At 43.7% G+C, this 20,130-nt stretch overlaps 1 protein-coding gene across 7 annotated transcripts in view; it reads left to right on the plus strand.

Moving 5' to 3' along the window:
- LOC116848138 (filamin-A) overlaps positions 1-20,130 on the plus strand; it is a 47,485-nt gene that overhangs the window by 24,417 nt on the left and 2,938 nt on the right. For 2 of the 7 annotated variants that reach the window (XM_032823932.1, XM_032823925.1), the window contains exons 15-33: positions 11,048-11,194; positions 11,422-11,649; positions 12,009-12,323; positions 12,706-12,924; positions 13,037-13,357; positions 15,038-15,259; positions 15,360-15,547; positions 16,100-16,304; positions 16,396-16,533; positions 16,621-16,794; positions 16,870-17,177; positions 17,286-17,514; positions 17,647-17,775; positions 17,902-18,117; positions 18,238-18,414; positions 18,542-18,781; positions 18,882-19,025; positions 19,686-19,844; positions 19,934-20,082. In XM_032823932.1, coding sequence (XP_032679823.1) covers positions 11,048-11,194; positions 11,422-11,649; positions 12,009-12,323; positions 12,706-12,924; positions 13,037-13,357; positions 15,038-15,259; positions 15,360-15,547; positions 16,100-16,304; positions 16,396-16,533; positions 16,621-16,794; positions 16,870-17,177; positions 17,286-17,514; positions 17,647-17,775; positions 17,902-18,117; positions 18,238-18,414; positions 18,542-18,781; positions 18,882-19,025; positions 19,686-19,844; positions 19,934-20,082 — 3,908 coding nt within the window. Of the gene's footprint in view, positions 1-8,428; positions 9,075-11,047; positions 11,195-11,421; positions 11,650-12,008; positions 12,324-12,705; positions 12,925-13,036; positions 13,358-14,035; positions 15,260-15,359; positions 15,548-16,099; positions 16,305-16,395; positions 16,534-16,620; positions 16,795-16,869; positions 17,178-17,285; positions 17,515-17,646; positions 17,776-17,901; positions 18,118-18,237; positions 18,415-18,541; positions 18,782-18,881; positions 19,026-19,685; positions 19,845-19,933; positions 20,083-20,130 lie in introns of those variants that run through there. The other 5 variants (XM_032823954.1, XM_032823947.1, XR_004378911.1 and 2 more) reach the window with 5 other exon arrangements.

Raw genomic sequence — 20,130 nt, forward strand, 5'->3', positions numbered from 1 at the left:
TTTCCGGTACCTCCGCCACATTACGCCCAATTATTATCCTCGTCGAACATCGCGGAGTCGTGTACAAGTCGTGAATTGCAGGTCACGACCGCCGAATTGCATGCCGAGTCGTTTAAGTAGAAACAAACGGAATACTCGGAAACATATAATCTTAACAGAATCCTCCGTATTAAGATATTTTCATTTTGGTATCAGGAGAATCCTCTGGAGGCCAAGAAGAGACTGCGTTAAAAATAAAATTATACCTTTTTGAATAAGCAAAAGGAACAAACGGATTTCATGAAAGCCATGAGCGAGATAAAATCGTGAAGTATCCCCGCGGAGAAAAATCGTTTTCTTTTGCGATCTCTGCAAGCAATTTCAAAGTTGCAAAAATGAAGGGCGGAACATACGCACGTTGTTATCACGGAACTTATTTGGAATGGATCATGGATGGAGCGCAAAGTGCTATTATAGACGAGGGGCTGTGAAGCCTAAGGGGCAAGAGGATTATATTGTCGCCATCTTGGTATATCAATTCCATTACAATACACACAATCCCCTCACCCCTTGGGCTTCACCCCCGCGACAATATGCTCCGTCCATATATTCTTACGTCCATGGAATGGATAGTTTCGCGGTCAAGATCTTTAAAAAATATTTTTAAAAACGTCCCGAGTATTACGAAAAAGTTGTGCATGCGAAGAACGCGGATTCTTTTGGCTCAACACACACGTGCGGTTAAAATTGCTCGACTCTGATACGTCTTACGTAACCGCCGTAACTTTTCGTTGTATGCAAGTTTTTTATTGCGCGATAAGAACGCTACCGTAAACGCACCGGCGCGAGCGCACACGGGACAGAAACCGTAGGAACACGCGTTCAATAAGAGCAATCGCTATCATTGTGCATTCAAGCGAGGCTTCTATTTGACCATGACGCTACCGAGGCTACGCGACAGCTGATAAGAGATGATTGCCGTGCTAGCGATTGTGGAAACTCGTGGAATGACACGTCAATCATCGACGCGACGTGCACCTGACACCGTTAATTTTACGACTCTTTGTTAAAGAGTCAATTACCCCAAGTGAAACAATTAAGTCGTTAACTTTTCCCCGATAGACATTTATCTCACATAGAGGTAGACATCTGCTACACATATAACATCTCGATAGATTACGATAAATAGCGATTTTTTCTCTCTCTCTCTCTCTGTTTTTACCTTTTCCTCTCTGTCTCTAGTTTTCTTTTTACGAAGGAAAAAAGTCGAAATGCGTGTTACTCGAGAAGCTATCGATAAGTATTGGTTACTGAACAAAAGTGGAACAGAAAATAGTTAAAAAACATAGGTCAAACCGGCGCACATATTGCTTCGTAAAATTTTAACGACACGAGGATATAATCGTTTCGTCTAACCTGAAGAATCCAATCCCACAATCAAATAATTATCGAGAAGAAGATGGTAGAACCGAAACGCGATGAATAAACCGTAAATCCGATCGACCCGGCGATCATCGAGCGGGACTCGATCCCGCAGTCGAGAATCAACTTGGCAAACTACCGGAGGTGAAGCGGAGGTAAACCGCACTCGGGCGGTGTGCAATTTTTCAGCCGCGGCACGCTCCATAGACTTTCATCTTAACTCGAGCACCTCGATAATGAGCCACAACTTTAGCATATAATCTTGCCTGTAATTAACCGACCGATGCCCGAGAGCGCGCGCGTACACGCGCTCACGAGTGTGTTTAACTCGCTCGAGCGACCACGAAGTGAATTTATCTCGAGACGCGTTTTTTCTCTGCTCCTCCTCGCCTCGCCCCGGTCGCGCTCTTCCGACGCGTTTCCTTTCCTCATCGCGGCGATCAAGGATCCAGAAAGAAATTCGCAGGTGATTCGCATTCTCTTAAAGTGAATCAGTGAATAGTCATTGATATCAGTTATAAATATAGCACTGAGCATTTTCAGTACTATATTTATAACTGCAAATCAGTGTATATTCACTGTTTTCAATGATGTTTGACTGATTTATTTTGAGAGAGTATGGTTTACTTTGGTGCGAAAATCGATCCAAGGCTGACCCGAATAAATCCGAGTCTCGGCGCGCAAGATTTATCGGAGATCCACGTGTACACGACACGTGTTTGTGTGCATGTGTGTATACACGTGTATAATATAACTTCATCCTCGACATATAACTTCGTCCCGGTGAAACTCGTCGGATCGGTGCGCGAAACTCGCCGCGCAAGACGCTGCTGTTGGACGAAGTTTCACGGGCGAACGCGAAAAATCAGAGAAAAGAGAAGCGCCGTCCCGAGGTTTCCATGATCGGCCATGTCGCCCTCGTCGGGTGATTTCAACGACCGGCAGCTGCATAAACGCGTGACCGCGTACACGTTCGCGTACAAATGCGCGCTGTCGGCGCGATCGTTTTTAATAATAATAACGGTCAGTTGGTGGATCGATCGATCGCATGGCACGGAGTCAGCTTGTCTCCGAGATTGACTGAACTTTATCGCCTCATGAGCGCGTTAGAAACGCACAGGTTGTCTCGAAGAAACAGCCGTGAGAGGAGACATTCAACTTGCATTCGTTTCTCCCTCCTGCACTTGAGAAGAAAATACTTGAAAGTTCATTTGTGAGATTTTAGGGTTACTTCGTAAAAATAAACTTTATTTCACAAGGAAATAAACTTTATTTTTTACAGGGACAAACCTTATAACCCGCAAATAAATTTTCAAGTTTTTTCTCAATGTATTAGGAATATATGGATAAAAAGTTTAGTTGCGGTGAACGAACCATTCTAGTTGAAGAAAACGGAATTTCTGATTTTTAGAAATAAATTGGGTCATAAAAACTATAAAAATGTTGTGCCTTTCAATCAACTGATTCGTTCATTAAAGCCAAACTTCACGTTAATGCAATACAATTTTGTCCCTTGTGCAAAATTCTTGCTTAGGATTATTTAGAATTTTAGGATTTCTTATTCAGAATTTCTCGTTACACTCTCAGAAAATTTTTTTTCATTTCTGGAATAAATGATAGATGATAGGCATCGCCTTAGATGTTGAAAAGTTCAGAAGAAATGTAAATTTATCGTCTGATATAAATAGATTACGGAAATTTGTGTAACTTCTTTAACGAAACGTTTTCAGATATTCCTTTTTGAAACTTAATATGCATCGCCGGGACACCCTGTATGTCCACCAACACACGCAAACGAACCTGTAATATGACGATTAGAATCAATGAAGACCGCAGCTGCAGTCGCGCATCTGCGACTCGGATGCGCCTCGAAGAGTATCAACAGCAATGCTGGTTGGAATATCGGTACTAGTATCGATGCGGCATGTTTCCCTAAGTTTCAGTATTCCGTGCGATTAGCATATCGCAGAAATAATCTTATCGCTTTATATCTCGCGTATTTATCTTATTAAAATACGACCTCAGGGTCCTGACTAATAAATTTATTCCATGGCCCTAATCAGATCAATTCCAATCAGTCATAATTGTTAATAATTCTTATTATTAATATACTGAGGAAAAATATTTGAAAACTTATTTGATATAAAGTATATTTCTATAAATAAACTTTATATCTCACACGCAAACAAATTATTCTCAGTATTTTTCTCAGTGTAAAGTCCTGATTGTCATGCTGCATTACATAACTTATCAGGACCCAATAACATTATCTTACAAATCAAATAGTTGCTTGGGATCAATTTGACCCATATGGGAAGCGCATCCTAGATCGTGCTTTGATCTAGGATATCATGAAAATTTCTAGTCGGGATCCTTACGTGGGATTTCAGGATTCCAGTGAAGTTACTTCTTCTTAGGTGAATCCATGCGATTCTAATCAGATCGCTCGTGTAATTACTTGATCTTGTCTCGGCGACGAGATCACGAACGACCCAATTAATATTCGCGCGACCTATCCGCACGTCGAAAGAGATGGCCGATAGTGCGAAATTTTCGACGATTTTGGAGCTGCGACTCGCTCGCTCGCGGCGATCCGTTATGTCTGGGAATGCAGCACGATTCACCGTGCACGGTCGCTTCGACGTAACTTCTGTCGCCAAGAATGTAGCGTACGCCCGCGATTCAACGGTGAAAAAGGCAGAAAGAGAGAAGGAGGAACGAAGGAGGAAAGAAGACAACATCGGGCACCCCCAGTGGCGTAATCGAAATCCCGATCGCGCTTCGATCAACACACTCGGCTCGGCACTTTGGAAAGCGGGCCACTTCGGGCTGACGAAACGCCGGCCGAAATTCGCACGGATTTTTCGCACGACCAAGTTAGACACGAGGCGAGCTGTTGCAGTAAACGGGACACATTCCAACGACGAAGTTGTCGCGAATCGCCGCGGTTTGGAACGAAGCGACAATTCTTTGGCGATTGCGAAAATGTGATCGAATTTTCGTAAAATCGCGCAAACTGTTTCATACGATCACGACACTGCCGCGACGACTATCGACGACTATATACGATAATTTATTGTTGACCAATTTATTATTATCGATAAATCTCTCCCCATCGGAACGTCTCTGACGTGTCTCGCCAGCTGCGGCTCGCGAGAGTCAAATAACAGCTGGAATTATCACGTGATACGACGCGTTCAGGCGAATTGTCATATCAATCCGACCACGTTGTAGGCTAATTTAATATTGATCAATCCCTCCTCTCCCTCTCTCGCGACGTGTCGCTTTTGACTGATCGCCAGCTGCGATCCGCGAAAGAACAACCGGCTACATACGAATTATAGATTATATTAATAGTTAATACAAGTTATTAAGGCTCGTGTTAACAGTTATTACTTGAAGCTCGGTGAGATTCTCAAGTTTGAGTTTGAAGTTAGATGTGAGTTTCTCAGCTGAGTTGCAATCATAGATACGTAACTCGCACATATTGCACGATTCTAATACAAGAGTCAAATCTAGCTCTAAATTCAGGTCTGAGTGCTTCACAAGTGAGACAAGTTTCAAATAACGGCTATTAATGGGAGCCATAATTACGCTTCGAATGGGCGGGATCTTCGCGACAAACACGTACCGCTTATTAAAACGTTACATTACGCAAGAGCTGCGTAAAGGACGACGCTGCCGCAGGTGTCAAAGGATTCGTTTAATTATAGCTCGTGTATAGGTGTACAGGTCAACTACGTGTCCCTCTTTTCGAGGAATCATGTCAGGCTAGACACGGATGCACCTGCAGCCCGATCACGCCAAATATATTATTGGTTACCGCGATTATTTTATACCTTACGTTGTTATTTGATTAGTTTACTTGTCGTTACACACATACTCTCTTTCCATCGATTCTTGTTTCTTTTATTAATCAAGAAAATCAACCGGCTACACACTATTTACGTCATTGTAGGTGAACCGATGCCTCTTTGAGTCGAGAATTTGCATTCTTGTTTGATAACAACATATTTATACAGGCTCAGGATAATTATGTCGAATTTTAATGTCGTATTAGATATATCAGAGAAGCCCCATCGTATCCAGTGTGAATCGCTAATATCGCGGAACTCAGCACTGAGATTTCTTTTTTTTTCTTTTTTAGATTTATTGTGTTAAACGCACGTAGTAACGTGGATAAATGTCGGAGATTCTAATTGCGCGGACGATCATTCTCGAAGGTGAAAAGACCAGTGTCATTCGCACATCCTGTTTGCGCGATGTACTTTTCATTATTGTATATTTTCTACGCATGTATATTTTTCCTTCTTTTTTTATAGCGACTGTCTGTGTTTCTATTTTGTAATAGTATTAAAAAAATTGTTACTCTTACAAGACTTTTCTTAAACTTGATCTGTGTTCTTTGCTTCCTATTTCTTTCACTTTATCTTTTTCTGATTCAAACCTTAAACCTTAAGTCAGAAAAAGATAGAGAACAAGAAACAGAAAGTAAAGAGCACATTGTAGATTAAACTTAAACCTTAATTTTAATCTACAATAACTGTTTACTTCCTGTTTCTTCTTCTCTGTTTTTCCGACTTAAGGCTTAAGGTTTGAGTTAGAAAGAGATAAAATAAAAAAAAAACAAGAAGCAGAGAGCACATTGTAAATTAAACTTTAGAGCATAATAAGGTAGACTCTGTTCCGTTTCTTTAAATTTACCGGTGAATCCAATTTCCTCGTCCAGAATTTGGTACCGACCTTTTCACGAGCGAGACGTCGCATTGAAAATTGGTGGTTTTTGAACGGAAAGTGGGACCCTCGTTTTGGGAATTGCGTCGTGTGAAAGAGGCATGAGGGCTTTCTATTCATGCCGAACCTTAAGGTATCAAAATACGCAAATCAGGCAGGTATCCCTGAGATCGTACGGCTCACAGCCGGTCGGACGAGCGATAATCGTCGGATGTATCGCGCGCTTTCAAGGCCCCGTGGTTAAGGTTCTCTCTTCCTCCTACATCCTTCTACATGACTACAAATAGACTGTAATGATGGGCAGATAGATAGATACGTGCATGTCCACGATATAGACTTTCAAGATGCGGTTTCGAGTGCATCGGACTTGTGTATCATGCGAAAAAGTGTGCCATTACGTAGAAAATGTAAATGAGCGGCGGATTACTGCGGCTAGAGAAAGTGAAAAGAATTCAGTCGATCGATCGATCAATCGTTGACTCCTGGACGCATCATTAGAAATAGAATATACGCGCTTGACTTAGGAAATTTATTGAATAATAGGTATGTTCTGTTTAACTGAACTAGGTGCGTATTTTGCTGTTAGAAACAGCACTTGTCCAAAAATTAAATATCTATTCGTTGGGTACTAATAATATATTTACTTATTGTTGTAAATAATATATTTACGTATATATTGTAGTAATATATACGTATTTTTGTGCTGAAAAAGAATTATATTTCAAACGAGAAAAATTACATTTTCTTAAATATGTAGCTTTTCACGAAAACAATTGTTTCTTTCATTTCAATGAAAGAATTTAGATTTAGATGTAAATATGTTATTAACAGTCACTGAATACATGTTTTAAAATCTTTCAAACATTTCTTCTCGCTGTATATATAATTTAATGTTGAAGAAAAAAAAACAAAGTGCCAGTGCAACACTAATTCAGTTAAACAATAAAAAAACAGTCCTAATATCGATGCCAGGAAAAAAATCGTCATATTCGATGTTACGGTGAGAACGACAAGATCGTATCCGCCCCAAAACTTTCACCATTGACTTTGAATTCTTCACAGTCGCTGAGTGAAATCTATCAGTCAAAATGACCCCGGTATCCTTCGGTACGGCGCGCGACTGTAACAGAATGAATCTCTCTTTTTCTCGAGGATCTCTAATTTTAGTGAAGTAACCCGGAACCAAAGGAAACGCCTGATTTCGCGTAGACATCACACACGAGACTAAATCGCGCGAATCTCCGATCGAATTTCTCACTGTTGAATTGGTAGACTCCCCGAGATCTCTACGCCTCGATCTAGAAGAGATCTAGAACTGCGATCTCCCGCGCGATACGAAGTCTGTTCCTTTCAGCTGGGCGCTGCATTGTACTCTCCGATCTCGAAACGAAATAGACGATGCACGTTTAAAATTCAGCACGCTAGAGAAACGGAAAGAGAGAAAAAGGGAGAAAGAGAGCGGGAGAGAAAATCGCGATGAAATTAAAAAGAGAACGCTGCAGAAAGGAATAGCCTTGTTGCAATAATGTAATAATACAACTTGCAAATGTAACAGTAACATGTAACAACTGACCGAATTTTCCATATCGATGCTCAGACTAGAGGTCTGTTCTTTTTAGCTGAACTAGGCTGCATTTTATGCCGTTAGAGTGGAATAATTGAGTCTGATCGTTCTCGAAGGACTTCTGAACTAGCGCAACAAGTCACAATGAAACAAGTGTACTTTAACTTGCATTAATTCCGCAGTTCTTTCAAAACGAACAAACCTATATGTTCTGAATTTTCTTTTATTGCTAACAGTATTTCTAAAAGCGGCTTATGGTCAATCAGAAGGCAAGCAAACCACTTTTGGAAGCGCTTTTAGTGATAAAAAGAATTGAAAGGGTAGGCACAATGTAGGTAGTATTTAATTTAGCGTTGAAGAAAAAAGGAGCAAAGTCCAGTGCAGCTCTAGTTCAACTGAAAGAAAACACACAACATCAATTACAAATCTCTTCACATATGATCTTACTATATATTCACGTAATTTTTTTTTATATGAAATCGTGAAAGGTGAATAATTTCGCAGCACTTGGAGGCGACCATGAATCTTTTCACCGACGTAAACTCGTGAAAGGTGAACATTTTCATAAATATTTCCAAGATGGATCTTTCACTTTTCACGAGTTGACGTTAGAGGTGAAGATTCACGATCGACCCCCAGACCTCGAATTCTTACGAAGCGTGCACGGTACCATCCGGCCGTACGGCCCTGGATTTGGGCCCGAGCGGCGGTGGCTCTCGGCGCGGACACACACGCTCGTCCCGTCGTTCGGTTCGGTCGAGTCCGCCGCGGTACCTGTGTCGGATCGTGCGCGATCCACGCTCGCTCGGAGAGCGTACACTGTGCCATCGCGCCGTTGTTCGCGTTTCTCGAGTGTTCCCCGCGGGCCTGCGACGACGCCCGGGCCGCCCGCCGTGCTCCAGCCGTGGAGCCGCTGTGCCTCGTCGCGTGATGCAGCTGCGGGAAGCTGTGACACCGCGGTCGTCGTCGTCGTCGTCGTCATTCGTTGCAGCGTGCAGCGTCGTCGCTCGCTACGGCCAGGCCGATCTCGTGCGCGCGGCCTCGAGAGCCGAAGGTGGGCCTCCTTCTCGCCGCGCTCCTCTCGACAGACCCGTTTAAGGCACGGTGCGACACGACGCGGCAAGATCGATGCGCACGCGTCAGTGTTAGTGAGAAGAGCGTGATCGTGTGTTCTCGACGCGATCTTGGATCGATCGCGCGACATCCGCGTCCCCGAACTCGCCGTCTGTCTCTCTCTCTCTCTCTCTCTCTCTCTCTCTCTCTCTCTCTCTCTCTTTCTCTTCCTCCGTCGTCCATCTCGTTCCCCTTTTCGATTCTCTAGGTTCTTCCAGTGTCTCTTTACAGGTGTATATTCTGTGCCCTGCGGACCGCTGAGGTAAAGAGCGAGATTGATCGGCTAAGCCGACGAAAGGCGGCGGAATGAGAGGATCTCGACGACCTCGCGACCGTCCTCGCGGCAGAATGCTCCTTCGTGACGTTGTTTATCCGCCGGGCGACGCTCGGAATCATTCACTTGGCGCGGACTCCAGACCGCCTCTATGTCCGCCACGTTAAGAATCAAACGCCTCGCACCGCGATCGTTCTAATTTCGATCTCTCGAATTTAGTGCGCGCGAGCTCTTTGCGCACGTGACCTTCCTTTTCTAATCGTGCAAATTTTCCCGTCGCGGCTACGCCGTCTCCGCCAGTTGGCGGCGCGTCCGCGCGCGCCGTGCTGCGCGCGTGGCAGGAAGGTTAGGCAGTGGTAACGTGAACGCCTCTGCTGGCGTCGCGTTCGAATCACGTTGCACTTCCGGGAAGCTCTGGAATTCGATCCGATTGGCGCGAACACGCGGCCTATATATCGCAGCGCCGAGTACTGTTATTGAAATCGGGAGAGAAGCCGCGTCGCCGTGTAACGGTGCACGCGAGCGTAAGCGTGCGCGAATACACACGTTGTTTACGCACGAAAACGAGCGTGGGAAGCGAGATCACGCCCGGCGCGTACGAACGGTGCTTCCCAATCGCCTCGCTAACCGGCTCGCTATTTTAAACGCGCGATTCCGGCTCGCGCCGCTAAATCGACCGTTCGACGGCCATTTCTCCGGCGAAGTGAAATTGCCCGCTAATCCGCGCACGACACGAGACATTGCATGAATCAATCTACCGATCTTTCCCCGATAGAAACTGAATTCGCTAGCGCGCACCAGAACACGCTCTAAAAGCCGGTATCATAGGCCGTTCCTATATTTAAAGGAGCACAGACTTTTGCACAAAGCAATAATGCATAATGCGTAAGGGAATAAACTTAATCAGAACCGTTCTTTTTATCTGGAGGATAGAATAGAATTGTAGAAGAGGTTATTCTTTTATGCTATATGCGTTATGCTTTATGCAAAAGTCTGTACTCTCGCCCTAAGGCCCAAGTTCTTCGTCGCTGCCATCTTGATTTATAACGTCACAAGCGAGGAAATGCATATTATATTAAAAAAATGACACTTTGCAAAATACTCCGAACGCTTTCCTTTTGCTCTAACTATCAATAAATAACCATAAAATTAACATGACAAGATACTGAGAAAATGTAGATTTAAAAAATTGCATGTCACGGAAATTTATTATTTTACAGATGTGCCCAATCGATTACAAGTCATTTTATGGAGATATCTTTTCATTTCAACGTATTTCGCAAGAATTTTTATCATGTATTTTCTCGTCTTTGTTCAAGTTCATTTTACTATACAAATCGTTTCATTAGTTACGAAATATTTGCAGGTGAATTATGATACCAGTCTTATACTGCAATTCTAGACAAAATCGTAAAACTCGTAACTTATTTTCGTAAGACTCGTAAGAACTTATGAGTAAATCTGCAATTCTATGCGGACCGTATGTCATATGATAACTCGTAAATATCTATGATTTATTTTTATTTTTTTCGTAAGCTACGACTTTAAACTATGATTTTACGATTTATTCATATATTTGCTTAGAATTGCAGCATTAGTGTGCACTAGTGCGCATTAGTGCATTCAGTCGAATTCGTCATGATGTACATATATACGGATTTACGAAATGAAATTCGATATATCGTATCATACGATGATACCGCGAGAAATTTGAATGTTAAAGTCCCAAGTAGCAGAAGCTTCCGAAAGTCGTCTAAAAACTAGCACATCTTTTAGATGTCTTGGAGACGTCTTTAAGACGACTTTTAACAGTCTGCTGCCTGGAATGATAAGTGACATAAAAAATTATTAAAACATGCAATTTGATTGTTATTTCGCCGCGACAAATACTTGTGAATAGTGTTTTTTTTTTTTGTATTGGATCATCAAAACGACGAATATTAATTGCAAATTTTTTTCAGGATCACCTTGGCGAGTCGGCATAATGCCCGCACCGAAGATGTCAGTCATCGGTGATTCCATCAGGCTGGTTCCTGCTGGTAGTCCTGCTCTCTTCGAGCTGTCCGCATTAGGCTTCAGGAGCAGTGAGATTGACGTGCAAATTATAAGTGAGTGTCAGTTTAACCTCTAATTAATTTCAACCCAGGTAGCAGAAGCTTTTAAAAGACGTTTTAAAGACTCCTAGAGGATGTCTAAAAAAACGTCTGAAAAAGTAGAATATTTTCAGACATTTTTTAGATATTTTCAAGATACCTTTTACGAGTTTCTGCTACCTTAAGCAGGAACATTTTGGAAAGACAGAATAAGAGATTGATATTTACACGATAAATTGCAGCACCCTCGAAGAGACACATTCCCGCGAGGATCGATGAGGAGCCAGGACGATCCGGCGAATTTCGCGTCGAATTCACGCCGACTGAAGTGGGTAGTCACCTCGTGGAAGTCAGCATCGCGGGACAAAAGCTACCGGCAGGGCCGCTCGTCGCCAAGGTCTACAATAGCAGTTTGATCCAGGTTACTGACGTACCTAGCGCCGTGGTAGGTCATGCCTGTCAATTCAGAGGTGAGTCACGTCGTCCTACAATCCGTACTTTATCAGACTGATGCACGAAAGGTTTGCCGTGTTTGTCAAATCAAAATTATACAGTTTCGAGAAAGTAATCAAATGAATTCGCAAATTCAAAAATGAATCTTAATTATTTAAAATAAATAAGTTTTAATTTAAATAAGTTAAAATTTACAAATGAATTGAGCAATATCGATTCAATATAATTTTAGACATCTTACGAAAGCTTTCTATCTTCCCTTCAATTCTTAAACTTCTTATAAGAATTTAATAGAAAAGTGATGAATTTTTTGCACCAATTTAATACTTCTCGTGCTCATTAGTGCCTTAGTCTTAAGCCTGTAAATTTTTTGCAGTGGATGCCAGCGCTGCTGGGGAAGGCCAACTGGAGATCTCCATAAATGAAGGCGAGGTGCCCAATCACGTGCAAGTAGTGGGTGGCGGCCGTTGTCTCGTATCTTTCACGCCTGAAGTCGCGAAACCGCATTACATCGACATCAAGTTTAACGGAGAAGCGGTACGCGGATGTCCTTTCGTCTGCAACGTCTCGGACACGAGCAGAGTCACGTTAAGTTTGAATCATTTGGAGTTAATCCCCGTCGATCAGCCCGCCAGTTTTCACATGGGAGTTGACGGAAGCGGAAGCGCGGAGCTCGCGGTTTCCGTAAGGGGTGGGTTACATGTTTCATCTTCCGTTCGAATCTTGCAGAAGTTAAAGAATAAATTCTCTAGTGTAATCTATTCGGTCAATCTCGAAACGTTCAGTTTAATTTTAGAAGTTGACTTTATCGCATTCAACGGAAATAAATTATTCTTCAATTATTAACAGAAGTAAATTATTCTTCAATTATTATTCATAATCATCGTTGTTATCCATGATTAGCTTTTGTCAATGTTTTAGTAGCATGTTTATATCTTTAACAAGGAAGATCGTCGAAGAATTGAACTGAACTTTTTGACAGATCCAATATCTCGACTTTACAATAAGTTCAGGCTGTTATCACTAGTAATGTCTCTTAGTGGTACAAATCTTCTAAATTAATATCCTCTTAGGACCGAACAATGAACTGCCGGTTAAAGTAACCGGTGACATAAGCAGCGGTTTCACCGCGGAGTTTATACCAAGGGACGTAGGCGTGCACTCAATTAGTGTGGAATATAACGGCTACCCCGTGAACGGCACGCCGTTCTTAGCCAAGGCTTTTAACGCGGACAAAGTGCTAATTGGGCCAGTAGCCAGAGGCAGTGTCGGCCAACCAACCCACTTCACTGGTATGTAACAGCATCAGGAACTAAGTACACAAAAGACTAAAAAAAGCAATGAATACCTTCAACGTTTCGTATCGACCCCGAAAATTTGTTTAACGTATCTTGTCGCCCACAGTCGACGCGAGTCAAGCTGGCGAAGGAAACCTGGAGATCACAATCTCTGCTCGTGGCCAAAATATACCAACGCAAGTGACTCCGCAGGGGAACGCACGGTTCTCCGTCAGCTTTGTACCATTCGAGGCGTGCGAGCACGTGATCAACATCGCCTTCAACAAGAAGACTGTGCCGGGCTACCCCATAGTGACGCGTGTAGGTGGTGATAGCCACGTAACTGTGAGTGGGCAGGCGTTAAGCAGCGCTGGATTAGGACGGCAAAGCTATCTTACCGTCAGTAACGTTGCCGGTAGCTTGGAGGATTTAGAAGTTAATGTTGAAGGTATGCATCGATCCATCGATTATAGTGTTATCCGCAAACACACACGAGTTACTCAACAGAGTAACCCCCTTTGTCATCCGACGGCACCTACGTTTGTTCTTCCTGTGAATCTGATTCCCACACATGTCAATATTCCCGTCTACTTGCCGCGGTCATTTTGATTTATGACTCCAGAAACGAGAAAATGCATGCCTAAAATTCTTATAAATTTGCAAGTGTTATTTTTTTGATATCTTTTTATTTCGACGTATTTGTAGGAATTTTGAGCATCTTTGCTTCTGACGTCATCAATTAAGAGTCCCGCAGTGAGTAGCCTTAAGTTACCCTCGGCGATATATTATCCGAACGATAAGGATCCTCCCGATCAATACCGTCGACGCTTTTTTCTTACCGTATCCCCGAGAGGAACGTTCATGTATAATGCACGCACTCACACACAAACACCGTATACAATATGTCACCGACAAAATGCACGAAAGCATCTCAGTGTGTTTATTCACTATGTATTTAATACCAGAGGGATCTTTTCTGTTCTGTCCTTAACGTCACGAATAAGTGTCGCATCACGTTGTACGTAATTGTTGTGGACACTTGTACAGAACCGTTTATCTTGTTGTTCACGCACCGTGTCCACGTTAATCTACAGCTTGAGAGCAATTTTCTCTCTGTCTGTTGCAGGTCGGCCAGCTTTCAGACTACGACATTACTAGACTTCTCAAAAAAACACACAAAAAAGAAATAAGAAAAATACTAATCTCGCTCTTATCTATTATTATACGGACTATAACGAAACACGCGGTGGTGGTGGGTTCCTAATTCAATCTGCTGAAGATTTTTCGCGTAAGGGTAGTCTAATTAAACCGATCCTCTCTTTCTCCTACTTACACATTTCCCTTATACTTGTTAGTTACCACTTCGGGAGTATATTGCGAGTGCTTGACTTGGGTTTCCGTTTCTCATTCACTTTGGGAGAGCTGTGGAAGAAGCATCTAACACACCTCGCAATCGCATCTCCACATCCCTTGCGTGCTCGCGCGACTTGCGTTTGACATTTATATGTCAGAGCCATTTTTACGGTGCTATATGTTTACATTTAAGTGAATCGCGTAATCGTTTCCGACGCGACGAGATACATTCACGCCGCCGAAGCGAGATCCATTCGAATACGATGTGCCTTAATAAGTGTGCCAATGTTTCTTCCATTAGTAACTAGTACACGCATTCGCATCGTCGCGTTTAATTCCGCAAGCGAACGAAATAGTTTCTCTAGCTGATAACACTTTAGCATTGTCCTTTTTATTATGCCTGTGTTACGCAGCGGCATGTCGTACTTCACGATCGCGTTTGTACGTATTTTACTAACAAGCATGCTGCGAATGAATCACACGTAAAATAGTCTTAGTTAATTAGTATGCGTCCAACCCGTCGCGATGAGATACCACGACGTCCTTCCGCATTATAGTCACGTAACAATTTGACTTATCATAAGCATCCACGCGTAATCCGCTTGCTCTTAACGTCGCTTATTATGCGAGTTTTCCAAGTGCTGGCGTAACAATGTCGAAACGATTGGACGTATGCGAACTTCTTCTTCGCTGGCCTCCGATGTCCCTGTGACCCCACCCGAGTAGATGGCTGAACTAAATGATATATTAAACGACTAACCGCCGGACTTGATAGGACCCAATGGACAGGCCGTACCTGCTCAGGTCACTGACAACAAAGACACGACATGCAGCGTGGCCTTCACACCGAGAGTCGTCGGAGAACACCGTATATCGGTGAGCCATCGGAACATTCCGGTGGTCGGCAGCCCCTTCAGCTGTAAGGTGTATGACGTCACCGCGATTAAAGTGAAGGATGCCAAGCGAGGCGTCATCGGAATGCCCGTGACTTTCTTGGGTATGCTCTGTTGGATTTTCATATGCATTTATGCGTTCATGACGCGACTTCTCATAGTCAATAATTTCGCTTTCTAATTAAAACGTTTTTCTGCTTGCAGTCGAGACTAGTCAGGCGGGACCAGGAAACCTCGAGGTCACCGTGAACGGCGGACGAGTGCCAACATCGGCACAGGCTCAGGGTCCTCACACATACGCGATTTCTTTCACTCCGCGTGAGCCAATCGTGCACACCGTGGACTTGCGGTTCAACGGAGAGGATGTGCCTGGCAGTCCGTTCAGTTGTCAGGTACTTTGTAGCTTTTTCTTAGATAGCAGAGATTTCTAAAAGACTTCTTAAACACGTCGGAGAAACATCTGAAAAAATAGGAATTTTTCAAACGTTTTTTAGAAGTTCTTGCTACCTGCCTTCTAGTAAGTTTATACAAAAGGTTTGTCATCTTTCTATGAAATTTTCGTGGGAAGTTTGGATATTAAAATAGAAAATAACGAAAAATAGGAAGTTCTCCTTAAGTATCCCAAAAAAATGCTGAGTCGAGTTTATTTTTAAAAATTACTATGAATAAAATACTACTAAATAAAATACTAATCTTTTGATAACTTTTTTTTTATTTTATTTGACAAACACTACAAACTTCTTGCACTAACCTAATATATCACATATTCTTAATACTCCTCTAAAGTTTCGTTATTTAATGCATTTTGCTACCACAATTAATTTGGGGAATCCTCCCCACAGACTGTGTTACACATATAAGACGCTGATAATGTTAAAATCAAGATTGCTATAGTAACTTTTATACACATATAATGCAATTATTAAGACTCTCCTTCTATTTAGGTCAGCGATACCGCGAAAGTGCTGATAACCGAAGGACTCGAGAAAGTATCTGTGAATCGTGTCGCGACCTTCACAATAGAAGCCGACGCGTCTTTCGGGACACCGGTCGTCGAGGTGCTGTCTCCCACCAGAGAGAGTTTACCCGTACACATTAAGCAAAATAGTCACGGCACTTACACCGCTGGATTTACACCGAAAGACGTTGGTACGTACATGTGAGCATTAGCAAATGGGGGACATGATCGTAGAGAACCGTTTTACTAAATTTCGTCTTACTAAACATATGCGTGCTACAGGCGACCACAGCGTTGAAGTGAAACTCAGCGGCTCGCATGTGGAAGGTAGTCCATTCCTCGTCAAGGCTTATAATGCTGACAAAGTTAAAGTGACGGATATAAATAGTGGCGTCGTCGGGAAACCGGTGTTCTTCAGCAGTAAGATCATTTGCTTCACGCTCACGCGACGATGAGACCGACGTAATTAAATGTGAGGTATCCAACATTCTGTTTTTGTTACTTCAGTTAATGCCAGTCAAGCCGGAGCGGGAAACTTGGAGATCATAGTCGCAGTGAACGGCAAGAATGTCCCGAATTACGTGCAAAGCGAGGGCAACGCCAAGTTCAGGGTCAACTTTAAGCCGCAGGAAGCCGCCGTGCACAGCCTTAGCGTTCGTTTCAACGGAGAACCGGTTCCAGGTACAAAATATGATCGAATTCGGTCATGAGGTATCTTTAACATGCTCGATATTAACATCTCATCTGAATTTCCAGGTTCACCGTTCAGTTGCAAGGTGGTAGGCGCGGGTCAAGCGGTGATCTCCGGTCACAATCTAAAGATGAGCGCCGTGAAGCGACTGGTGTCCTTCACTGTGGATCCGCAAGCCCCATCCATGAATTGCGACGTTATTGCGATGCCACCGTCGGGTATCGCTCTGCCTATCACTATCGAGCCCATCGACGGCAAGTACAATGTGAGCTTCGTCCCTACAGAGGTCGGCAGACACAACGTCAGCGTCTTGATAGACGGAGAATCGATCAAGGGAGCTCCGTTCGCGTGTAATATTTACGACGTGACTAAGGCAAGTTCATTTTTTACGTCTTTTCAGATTATCGCAATCTTTGGGATCTTCAAAGAGCACGGACATACTGCTTGTGACAGATATGTAATGCTATTGTAACGATTGTAGGTTCACGTGTCGGGTCTTATGGAGGCGTTGCTGGGTCAGGCGACCACGTTCACCGTCGACGCCGCGGAAGCCGGCGAAGGAACCCTCGAGCTGGTAGTGAGCACAGAAAATAACACGGTTAAAGCCGAGGTCGTGGCCTGCGCACGCGGACTGTATGACGTTACGTTCGTGCCGCAAACGACGAGCACTCACTATGTTAACATCAGTTTCAACGACGATAATGTTCCAGGTTTGTGAATCTTATAGATTCTAAATATCAAAAAGAAGTTTAATTTTAAAGTTCTTGGAAGGTTTAATATCTCTTGGAAAAAGTTAAATTTCAAAATTTCTGGAAGATTTCATATTTAACTAATTCTTCCAGGGAGTCCGTTCAAATGTCCTGTCGTTAGTGGCATGTTACACGGTCCATCGATGGTTCGAGTTGGTAACACAGCTTACATCGATCTGGACATGTCCGACTTGAATGGTCCTGTAGCGGCGGAGGTTACCGGTAAAGTATTCGCTGGCACTCTGGAGATTATTATTTTAAATTCCAGTGTTATTTTCAATGTTAGTTCAGCAAGATTAAGTTTGTTCTGCTGATTATCATAACGTTTCGCTGCTTTCGCTTTTTCAGGCCCAGACGGAATAATCATCCCGTGCACGTTAACAAAATTATCATCCAGCTTGTACCGCGTGGAAGTTCGAACACGACAAGTAGGGACCTATAATATAATATTCAACGACGGACATAAGGTAGTCAGTTCACAAACACTTCAAGCCTTCGATCCCGGCAAAGTTTCCATCAAGGAAGTGGCAGATGTAGTGTGTCATCGACCCGGAACCATTTTAGGTAATTTTTTAATTGGATTTCACAATTACTAATTTTACTGGAATATTGGTACGCAAACGTGATATAAGCTGTTTGCAAATCAAAATATATGAATGACATCTCGATGTTTTCCTTACATAGTCGTCGCGTCGAAGGAAGCCGGTCCCGGCAAGTTGTCGGTCAATGTGCGCGCTGGCGGTGCGGACGTGGACAGTTTGGTGAGAGAGGGAGACAATGGTATCTACGAGATTGTGTTCCATCCTACGCGTGCCGCGCCTCACAGAGTTCACATAAAGTACAACGAGGTTCATATTCCAGGTATATCCAATAAATATCTATTGTGCTGTCTTAACGCGCTAAATCGTTAGGGATTCTTATGATGTAAGCATCATAATCGTCAGAATCTATCACAATCATAATCAATCTCAATAAATCCTGCTTCCAGGGAGTCCACTGGACGTGACAGTGCGTGGTCCTACCGGAGGACGAGAAGTGACGGCGACAGGATTGGGCTTGTATCAATCATGCGTCGGCAAAGTGACGTCGTTCACGATTGAGACCCTCGGACGCCCGGGCAAAGAGTTCGACGTCGTTATCAGCGGTCCGCAGGGTAACGCTGTGCCTGTACGTTGTTACCAGCATCGCGACGGCAATTTGCTCGCCGAGTTCACGACGAATTCTGTCGGTAAAGTTTAATAATAATAAGTTCACCCGCCTTCGTTGTATCCTACGCGCAAACCGTCTCGCATGAAAGATCTGAAACATTCAATTCCTCTCACACGCAGGTACGTACAAGATCGACGTGCTGCAAGGAGCCAAGCCCGTATTGGGCTCGCCGTTCTTCTGCCAGGCCTTCGACGCTGCCAAGGTGAAGCTTCAGGAGCTAGGTCCCATGACGATTTCAGTTCACGACCACATCGCCTTCAAACGTGAGTTTCCATAATAGTGAGATAGTTGTACTATAACTGCGAGTTTAAATGGTGAGTTTATACGTGAGATAATTGACGATAATGTCGCGTTGCATCGCGCGGCTGTTTCCGTGTGCGAACGGGGATTGTTTTCACGCGTAAAGAAAGAACCGGTATGACCTGGATCGACGAAGAGTACGATTGAAAAATCCAGTTATCTGGGTAAGAGAACTGTGTTAATCGGTGGGTAATCGTCTAATAGCGGTGCGCGAACGGTCGATGCGTAATACCGCATGCACCAAGCGTATACATGTGTCTCGCATTGCATCCCATACTTATGTAAATGTACAACACGTTCATATACGCCTCGCGTTCCTCGCATACGATCGGGAGAAAGTAGCGAGCATTTTCTAGTGCAACGCGCCAGTCTCAAGGCTGCACCTGGAATATAATTGCAGCAGATAGCACAAACATAACGCCACTTTCAAATAGCCTTGCTCATTCACGCGTCGCGCGACGTGAAGCAAAGTCGCGATACACATTGTGCGGTTCCGCGCTCGTAATTCTGTCTCAAAATCGCGCGAACGTCGATTATTGTCAGCGTCGGCGCGGAACCGGTAAGACGAATTATCGGTTTGTCGCTTTCTTCTTGCGTAATATTCGTTGTGTCGTGTTTTACAGTGATGAAAGCCGATGCCGGCATGGCCGACCTGGACGTGACGGCGACTAGCCCATCAGGCCAGGAGATCCCGTTGCAAGTGACTCCACTCAACGACGGCGCCGAGATGATAGAGTTCTCGCCCAGCGTGCCCGGCACTTACATGATCAACGTCACTTACGGTAATTGTCTTCAGTTAACTGTGTAAGAAATTCGTTTCCTTCATTTCTGTTCTTTATAATTGCGTGCTGGTCTTTCTTCTGACGATCAGGTGGGTGCTCTGTGCCTGGAAGTCCAGTGGTATGCACCGTCGACGCAGCAGGCCAGGCACGCGCGAAAGGCGAGGGTTTGCTGAGCGGTCACGTAGGTAAACCGGCGCATTTCATCGTCACCGGCACAAGGAGTCCACCGGCGGTTCAGGTATTTAAACATCACGACGTAATAGAAGTTGCCGAGTGCGTAGGACGT

This window comes from Odontomachus brunneus, unplaced genomic scaffold (assembly GCF_010583005.1).
Source record: "Odontomachus brunneus isolate Ranch 3 - 2012 unplaced genomic scaffold, Obru_v1 Obru_scaffold_005, whole genome shotgun sequence".
NCBI classification, from domain to species: domain Eukaryota; kingdom Metazoa; phylum Arthropoda; class Insecta; order Hymenoptera; family Formicidae; genus Odontomachus; species Odontomachus brunneus.